This window comes from Calonectris borealis, chromosome 11 (genome assembly GCF_964195595.1).
Source record: "Calonectris borealis chromosome 11, bCalBor7.hap1.2, whole genome shotgun sequence".
In the NCBI taxonomy this organism is placed as follows: Eukaryota; Metazoa; Chordata; class Aves; order Procellariiformes; family Procellariidae; genus Calonectris; species Calonectris borealis.
Window position 1 is genome coordinate 9,690,496 of NC_134322.1, and position 9,901 is coordinate 9,700,396.

Sequence of the window (9,901 nt, forward strand, 5' to 3'; positions counted from 1 at the left end):
TTTAGCCTAAGACATTCCACTATCACCAGGAGCAATGACCTGGCCAGGAAAACAGTGGCTCATTGTTTATCAAGGAAAAGCTATTTCCCCTTCAGGCTCTTGCGGAAAATCGGAGCTGAACTAATAGGCAGATATTTATTTAATGTACTCTGACTTGGTTGTCAATTTATAGGATGCTTCTCTTTTGACCTCAAAGGACCTCAAAGGACAACCACAAGTTGACACCTTCCCTCTTGGATTTAGAAATAACGCGTGCGGTTCCTCTGAGCACAGCCTGGCTTTACTCCTGGCAGCAGCAGGAGGACGCAGAAAGCATTTATCCAGTGGAGGAATTTCTCCGCAGAAACAACATCCACGTCCCACCTTGCCGTATCTGATGTGTTGGAAACATCTGAGGAGAGGGGTGCACTCACAGAGGGGACATCCACCCCCGTGCTGGCCATGAGCAATCCCATTCTCCTTTCCCTGCCTCCTGCACAGGCCTTCTTGATGCTAAAGCTGTGGTAGCAGCACACTGCGGCTTTCCCACGGTGCCACAGCCCCGCGGAAGGGTTTTGGTGTGCTGAAAGGAAGGACGCTCTGCTGAAAAGCCTGGAGAAAATCTCTATTGACAAGAGCTGGTGGAGGTGTCGGGGCAGTATGTTGTTAGTCATGGGTTTTGACCTTGATGCGAGACGTTTTGCAGCCAGGAAGGAGCACAGCATCAAGGCTTTCTGGGTGCAGGAATACTTATTGGAAACCGTTAAATCCATAGTGCTCTTTGCTACCTTTGTGCGGGGCAAAGGCGAGTCCTGTACACGGGCAACGAGTTTCTCTCCCAAAGAGCCAACCTGACTCTGCAATTGCTGCCGACAAGCGGAAATTGGGCTCCTTGCTTGGACAGGCAGGAAGGTCAGTGGTGCTGACAGCCCTGCTGCAAACCAAACCCTGGCAGGACAGAGGCACCCAGATGTGAATGTCCCCACGCTGGCTCCCGACGCAGAGCCAGACTGTCACCCACAGCCCAGCCCCGAGGGAGGAGAGCAGCTTTGCATCTGCTGTGGCCACGCTTTCCATCCCGGGGCCACAACCCCCAGTGTCTGGCCAAGCAGCTCTGCACCATGGTGGCGGTGGGTGGGAGGTGGTAAGGTCTCCCCTGTGACCGTCCAGGAGACAGAGCCGAGCTTCTTTAGCCTGGGGACATCTGGAGAAGTCCCAGGTTCCCAGAAGGTGGAGGTTTTCTGGAAAGGAGCTCAGATACAGCTCTGAGAGCAGGTTTCGGAGGTGAGCTGGAGAAAGTCCAAAGCCTCGCTCGGGACAGAGCTCAGGGACATCTGTCGCCTGCTGCATGGATGGGGGCCAAAAAGCCAGGAGATGCTAAAAAAGGAGAGAAACTTTTTTTTATGCCCAAGGCCACCTTCTTTTCACCTCCAGGAGAAGGTAGTGGGCTTTGTTCAGGTAGGTGCTGGGGAGAAGGAGGGCCCTTAGCCAGGCTGCCTTTGCCCAGCACAACGAGCCCAGAGCCACCAGCACTCGTGATCCTCACCCTGCCAGGGTACCCTGCGTCGAGGGGCAAATGAAGGGTCTATCTGTACTGCAATGTGCAGTGCTGTCCTAAAATAGCATTGCTTTTGCAATGGGGGAGGCAGCAGCCTCCAATGCAAGTTTTGGGAAACACCCAGGTGCTCTGGGCACCTCCCACTCGCTCCACCTCCACTGGGGCAGCTGTGACCACTTTGCCTGGCCTTTAAATTGAAGGTCATGGAGCTCGCTCTTGGTTTTGGAGGAAGGTGTCTATAGGGTAGGGGTGAAGCTGAACAGGGGTGAAAAGATGAGGCTCTTGGAGCAGGAGGGTGCTTCAGCTTGGGTGCTCTCGGTTCAGCATGCAGACCTGGTGCTTAGAAAAGTTTATTTTTGAAGTACCATTTCAATTGTTTTGGCCCTCTCTACATAGACCTTCCCCTCCACTTCTGGAAGCTTTTGCTGCAATTAAGCTTGAGCATGGTGTGCTCTGCTTCTAGAGGTCGTTAATTCTAATGTGATTTAAATCTGTTTTCCTTAGTTTGCTTACATCCTGGCTTCCAGCAAAAATGAAAGGGGAAAAAAGTATCAAACCCAGAGCTCCTTTTCCTCTGCCTTGTCATAGCAGCAGGTTTGTGACCTGGGTGTAGGAGAAGAAATTTCTCCTTGGATCTTCAGAAGCCCGGAGGAAAAATAAAACCTTTCTGCCAGCCAGCCCGGAGGCCTCGCTCAGTCATACAACATCATGTGTGAAGAGAGATCCTGCTTTCCTGACCAGAGGAAAGGGAAATGTGCATCTAAATGGAAACCATGGCTTTTATGCTTGCCCGGAGCATCCTTCTTGCTGGCCGGGTGTTTCACGCTCAGCGGAGGTCAGCAGTTCCCAGAGCAACCCGTGCTGGAGCGCAGCGATCCTGGGTGTGAGTAGCGCTGAGATGTTGGATGAAAGGTCTTGGAGGGATGCAGGAGGTGCTTCTGTGTTGTACTGCCTTATCACGGGGTGGTCGTAGATGCAATGAATCATACTGCCTGATAATATGTCATCCGGTTTTGTTATTTTGCTGGTAAGAAAACTAAGGGCAGCCTCTGTTTGATACTGTTTGAGATGCATTTTCTTATAGATCAAAGCATCGTCTGGTTGGTGTGTAATGAAAAAGCTGGCTTTAATTTATAATAGCACTGTTGGTATAATTAAGTGTCAAAAGAAAAGCACGGAATAAAACCCTAAAGCATATTTCAGAATTTAAAGGAAACAATGGATTTTCTGTGTGAAATGCTGGCATTCTTTACCAAAAATAGTTTTCTGCAGAGATTCTAATTAGAAATGGATGCGATATCATGGAAAAAAAATCAGTTTTGATGAAAATGTTCAGGTCAGCAATATTCATGATTCCTCCATTAACCAGGCAGTAATAACTCAAAGTAAAACGCTCTTTCAGTAGCTATTCGGGGTCAAGGTAGTGACTTTCTTAAGCGGGACAGAGCTGGTAGGTGATATTCACGTTGGCTTTGGCTTTAAGCAGTAAGGCAGGAGGCCATTTCTCAGGCTCATCCTGCTTCTGATCAGGATGCCCACACAGTTGCTGCTTAGTGAGAAAGAAAGAGATCATTTCTGGAATTTTAAAATTGATTGAAGGCTTTGGAAGTACGTGAGGGACATGCTGAAGTACTGGCATCACGGTGCCCCATACAAATCTGCTGTGAGCTGTTCCTCCTCGTGTCCCCTCATTCCCAAGAACATCTTCACCTCAACACTTTCTCTGTTGCACGTGTGTTTGGTTTTCCATGAAGTTTTAATTACAGACCCGTGCGTTTTAATTTTTACTCCGTTTGCTCCATACTGTCCAACGGGCAGCTGTAACAGAGCTGGGGTAGACACAGTTAATGTATCAGGGAAATGGTGCAGGAGCAGAAGTTCCTGGCGGCAGCTGAGCACCCGTTGGGTCAGCTTGTAGGATCGACGCCTTTGTCAATGGATATTAAGGGACTTGGTTGGGAGCTGCAAGCACAGGGAGGGTTTCTTGTCCCCCTCCTCGCTGTGTGCTGGATCCAGGGCAGATGTGCTTCAGGGCTCAGGACCTGCAGCCGGCAGCTCCGCCGCCCTGCAGAGCGATGGATGCCCTGGAGCTGCCGTGTCCCAGGACCTGCTCCCGGGGTGGCTCTGGGGTTTGCCTCGGGGGCTGGTGGGGTGCCCAGCTCTGCTGCCCGCTTGCCCCTCAGGCACTTCGTTTGTTCTGCAGAGGCAATACGGCTGCTGCTTGAGACATCCAATTAGTCTTAAATATAAAATACGCTTCGAAAAACTTCGCTTTCCTTATGGCTTCAGCACACTTAATGCAATTTTAATACATTTTTGATTGATTTCCGATTTCCCTTCAGAAGCTGCCTGGCCAAGTCCCGGTACAAAACATGGAGCTTTGTAACCAAGAAGTGTATCATTCAACATTTCCTAACGCCATTGTGGATTGAATTGAACCCTGAGAATAAATGCAACCAGGAATCTTAAACTGTGTATTGCTTTAGAAATGTACATGTTTCCAAAGCAATTCTAGTGTTTTCCTCCTGGTTAGCAAGAAGCAGTAGTGGTCAAAGGGTATCAACCATTTTTAATGAAAACAGTTTTAAAAAAAAAAAAAAAAGTGCAAATGCAAAAGAATGTTGACTGAAATCAAGAATTCCCATTGCAGCATTAAGACATGGTTAAAATGGGGGATTTATGTAAAATCACGAGACAGCTAAGACAAGTGGTTTGAAGCCTGGCAAATCTGGGTTGACAAGGCCAGAGACAGAGAGGGTAAGGAAGGGGAGGAGATGAATTTAAATTCTCCAGCCTGCGTTTAGCAGGATTTTCACACCATGGGCAGCTCAGCCAAAGCCTTGCAGATCCAGCACCACCATGGGCCAGGACTGAGCTGGCCACAAAGCAGGGGAGCTGGTGCATGGGTGTCACTGCATGCATTGCCATGTTGACTCAAAGATGCAAAACTGCAGGGGTGGCTGCTCCTTTGGCTGGCTCCTTGCCCAGCAGTAATGCCCAGTCCATGTGCAGGTCATGGTGTCACTGCTGTCCTTGGGTCTCTCCGGGTGGGAAAGCTTGAGGCTTTGTAGGCTCAGTTATCACTAAGCACTAATGGGGGACTGCATCAAAACTGCAGGGAGCGCAGCATCAGTCTGGCTCCATGGAAGTCTAATTTGGGGCTGTCTTGAAAAGTCACTGCCTTCATCTCTCATATGCTCACTCTGTTTTCTGGAGCATGGGCACCGGCTTCTAAAGTGAAGCAGTTAAACACCCGAGGTCTGCTGTCCTCACCACCCTCCCCCTGTGTGCCATGGAGATTGCTGGAGTCTGAGCGTAGCGTTTTCCCCATCTAAGTCTTATGTTGACTTGACTTCTGAGCTCTAGTAACGTGGGTTGAAGTTACCCACTGAGACCTGTAATGACATAGCGAGCTGGGGACATCTTTGGATGGCACAGGCTGCAGCAGCAATGCTTGTGCGGTTCCCTGGCTAGCATCGGTCCCTGTTTCTTTCAGAAAAACCTTTATGCTCACGGTTCTCCAGGGTGTCTGCCCAAATTCAGCCCCTGCTGCCTTCAGTTCAGGTCTGCTCATGTATTAGCCATAGCAGCTGCTCTGAAAAACCGTGAAGACTCCAGCCTCTGCTTCTGACTAGGACATTGTTAACAATCGATCAGTGGGGTTTTGTCTTTGTGGCAAACTGGCTTGCAGGCACAAAGACCTTCTGCCAGAGGACTCACCGCAGGGACAAGCAGATATAGAGTGCCCAGCTTTCAGGCACCAGAGTCCTCTCACAAGATGAAAGAATTAGCAATTAGTCTCCTCATCTCCTTCAAGAGGAGGAGTTCCCTGGGTGCTTTTTACTCAGCGTATCCCATACACTGTGGCTTCTTCAAAGAGACTCCACAGATGCTCCACGCTCTTCATTTTCAGTTGCTAGCGAGAGGGACTCGGGTCTCAGCGGCCCTATTTCTTTCAGTATGCAATTTGTTACTGGTAACGAATTGCTGAAATACAGCATGCTGCAGTCCCCCACTGAACTGAAGCTCTGCTCAGCTCAGGGCTCTTCCCGACCAGGCGAATAACCTGAAATAGCCACTTTGGAGGGGCTGACATCCCAGGAGAGCCACAGGAGCACTTGGAGCTCCATCAGCTCTGTCCTGAGCTCCTGAGAGTTTGCAGCAGTGTTGCTACGCAGGGAGCACTACTCTCATCCCACCCTCCAAGGAGGGTTGTCAGGAACGTATATCTTTCTTGAAAATCATGTTGTTGTGTTGTGGGTGGTTTTTTAAGAGATCCTGGCAACTAGAAGCGAACCACAACAGAGACAAGAAGACGACTTTCCGTGTTGAAGCTGTTTATTGCGTTAGATAAATACATTTGCAACAAGTTTGAATTATTTCCTCTGAGTGCAGTTGCTGGTAGTATGGCATAATGGTTAAAAAAGAACCAAAACTAGCAGAGGCACTTGTTGCATGCAGCTGAAATTACTACCAAGCCCAGCGATGCAGCCCCTGCTAAAACAGACCTTCCACTGGCCGCGAGCGCAGCTTTGCCGACAGGGCCCGCGGGGTCGGTGTCGGGTGGGAGCTGCAATGACGCGCCTCGGGTGGGCGAGTCCCAGCTCTGAATGCAAGGAGGATAAAATTTCTGCTTTCGGCATGATGTTTAGTATTGCTTTTGGTCAGAGTGGTGAGGTGGTGTGTTTGTAAGCAGCGGGGGAAGGCAGAAATTAGAACGCCTTCATTCTAATGAATAACACTATCTATATAAAAACAGTCGCATTGACTTTTACACAGTCACGTGAAAAGGTTGGACATGAATATGTAGATGCTTATGGAGACCTTTTTTGTCAACAGAAGGATGGACTTGACAGGCTATGCCAAGAAGAAGTACCTTTTTATTAGAAAATAGAGCTACTGATAAGGATTTTTCCTTTAGGATCTTCAGGAAAATCCATAAAATGGTTTGTACAGCTGGACAAACAGAGAAAAAAGAAGTGGCAAACATTCTTGCAAAGCAAACTTGTTAACTTGCTTCCCCAGCGTTCGTAACCCTTTGCTCCCACACAGGCTTTGCTCCTGCACGGGCTGTGCGTTGCTGTCCCTGCCCTGCCAAGGACACAGCGCGTGACTGACCCTGGTCTCTGCGTAGTCGGGCAGCCTGCTCGCAGGCTTAAACTTAAGCACGTGCGTAAGTCCTTAGCTGAGCAGGGGCTTATCAGTGACGCATGGCAAAGCCAGAGATAAACACGCAGATAAACACTGAGTGGAGTATCGGCATTGGGAGGAGTGATGACAAGCTCTGCATCTTCTGTGAATGCAGCCAGGTGACCGGCAAACGGAAAGTGTCTCTAGCCTGGAAATAGATTTATTTTGGTTTTTGGTTTATTGTGTAAGTGGCCCCACTAGTATCACGGTGGGATATGAGATATGCTGACAAAAAATGGGTTCTAAACTTTACCCCAGGGAACAGAAGCAATCTCCTTCAAGCTAGGGCATCCATTCCTAAGTACAGATAGACACACTCATGAGAAAGAGAGACCAATGCGTTTGCTCAAAGTATGGTGAACATTAACATTCACACTTGAAAAAGTCCTGTTACTGGTGGTTAACTGGCCAGCAGAAACTGAGACTAAATAACAGCCTGATGAGCAATCTGCAGTGGGTAACTGAAGCAGGGGAGGTCTCTTGATAGAGAATAGCAGGATTAAAGCCAATCCTCAAATCTTCTGCCTCCTGAATGGCATCTCCTACAACAGAGATTAGCAAAAATTGTGCGGTGCAAAAGATCCATGCAAAAATCTCCATGTGCCTCATAGCCTGCTATTTTGGGAACTCTGTAATCGCAGTGCTGAGCACCTTACCTCCAGACTGTCCTCAGAAATCAGTGGAATATGTAACAAAGGCAGGTGCCATTTGGCATGACTCAAAATACTACAATTTTAATGAGAGAGTAAATGGAGGTCTGGACAAGTCCTCTGCCTGGGGAGGACCTCCCTCGCTGTATACGGAGATTCAGATCTTCCCCATTAGTTTCACAAGGAAGAAATGTAAATCAATACTTTATTTCTGTATCCCTATCTAAGGCTCTCCAAGTGCTTTCTGGTATTATGAGACAGACAAAACAATGTGAGACAGGTTAATATTGTTGTACCCATTCCACCGAGGAGTAGACTGAGGCACATAAAGAAGTGACTTGTGTAATCGTCAAACAAATCTGTCAGAGCTGAGAATAGTAACCTACGAAGTCCACATCCTGATTCCTTGTCCCAACCTTTGGCTCCACCTTTCTCACCCGCTGTGCATCGCCTTATGGCAAGAACCGAGAGGTCAGGTAGGATGGTAAGGAAGAGGAGAAATAGCGAAACGCTCTTCTTGCAGATTTGTGCTTTCAAGTCTTGTCTGCTCATGATGCTTGTTGTGGTTCCAGTACCTACTCCATACTGTTTCAGCAACTCCTTATAATCCCTTAAGCCAAACATGTGAGTAAAAAAGGCAGCTCTGAGCAAAGCTTAGAATTTGGGGGATAGAGGACACCAGAATCCCTCAATCTCCACTCTTCAAATGGTAAATAATAAATTTCTAAAGCTTCCCTGTTCACTTATGCCTTCTTGCATAATGACTGTCTTAATGAATTGAGAGAAGGAAATGTACATCTATTCACCTTAAAAATTTGTGGAAAAATTCTTCTTTTAAAGGTGCTAAATTTCTCCGAGGTAGAATGCATATTATTGTATGTTACTGTAGCTGTTATGCTGAGGAGTCTGTCGGAGTGACCAAGCTAAGAGCAATGTCTCCCTGCTTATTGTCTTTGTCATTCTATTTGTGTGTCATCCCACTGAAGTGCACCTGAAACAAAAGATGGATGAAGTTGCATGTGGAATGACTCTTTGAAAAACACAGCAAGTTCTATGTAGTTGAAACCAGCAGTGTCCAAGCTCTGCTCCATGGACATCTTGGCGCCTACCAAGCTCATTGTAAGTGGTCTGACACATCTGGTTGATCCACAGACCCGTGGCAGATGACCCAATGCCTAGTGTTTGCATGAGTAGGATAGAACGAGGTGGTGCTACGGGGTCAACAGTAGTCCATGACCCTCTTGGGAACCATAGTCTGAGTGCTTCTGTATCCTTACTTCCTTACTGGAAGTAAGACTGCAGTGTGGTAGGAGTGTGTATGCAGAACCAAGTGAGTCAAGAATAAATCTGCTCATACAACCCTACTTAACCAGAGTGCTTTAGCGCTTCTACTTAGGGATGCTCTGGGATACAAAATTATAAAATCTGGACCTTTTTTGAAACAGAAATATAATGACTGAGGAAGATATTTGAAGCAATCTATTTCCAGGAAGGACAAAATGTTTTTCCAAATTCTGATGGTTACCCTGGATTTGTGGGAGATATTGAGGGGAGGGCAAACTGTGCTAGACCAAGAGTTATATTAGGAAAAGTCTGGAGAGTCTTGTGCTACTTGAGTTACAATGATAACTGTTTTCAGTAAAATAAGGGTTGCTGCATAGTGTTAAACTGTGCTGCCAGAATGGCTTGCTGATATCCTGATCTGTTGAGGAAGAATCATTTACATCATGTGCTCTTGGAGATATTACCGTTGCCCTGCATATCTGAAAATGGCTGTTTGTATGTTAGCCTTCCCGGTGGGAAAAGGCCTCCAGAGCATTTTATGGCTCTGGCTAGTGAAGTCCTTTCAGTCATCTAGATGCTGCTCCTCCCATGTAGACGTAGGGATGGCACTGTAAGGGTCCATGATGACTTTTGCACAGCGAATAATCATCACAATCAAGAAGAGGCAGAGGAAGACGAAGCATGCTAACGTCAGTCCCTTGTCCACATCAACGTACACAGGCTCTGGGGTTGGTCCCTCCATTGCTTATGCCGCTCTTCATCTGGGTTTATATTTACTCCTAACATCATCAACCCCCTGCAAAACAAACACAGTGTCAGACACAAGTGATTGCTGCTCCTGAGTATGGGGAAACTCGGGGGTAGAACTGGAAACAGAAAATCTCTGTGATATATTCTTGTAGGGAAATAAACCTGCTGAAAATGTCACAGCTCGGGTAACTGTGAGAGCTGTGAACAGGAGAAACCTCATCCCCACTTTAATTTAGCCCATTAATGCTCCTTGCTAAAATATTAGACAATAAAAAGAGATGTTAACAAAGAAAAGAGAAGCAGTGGTGAATGAACACTATTCATTTGAAATATCATCTCTTAAAAGAGGTACAGACACTGTTCTTGTCTTAGCATTTCCCAATCATAAAAATATTTCCTCTCCTCTGCTAGTGTGAAAGAGCAGACAAATGGCAGAGCAGACTGTTTCTATCCCAATTTTCCTCTCTGTCCAAACATTCCCTGTCTCTCA

The 9,901-nt window shown here is 47.2% G+C and overlaps 1 protein-coding gene across 1 annotated transcript; it reads right to left on the bottom strand.

Moving 5' to 3' along the window:
• Positions 1–9,223: 9,223 nt before the first annotated feature.
• CTXND1 (cortexin domain containing 1) lies at positions 9,224–9,403 on the bottom strand. The gene has a single exon (XM_075159511.1). The coding sequence runs from the start codon at positions 9,401–9,403 to the stop codon at positions 9,224–9,226; it is 180 nt and encodes a 59-aa protein (XP_075015612.1).
• Positions 9,404–9,901: the final 498 nt, after the last annotated feature.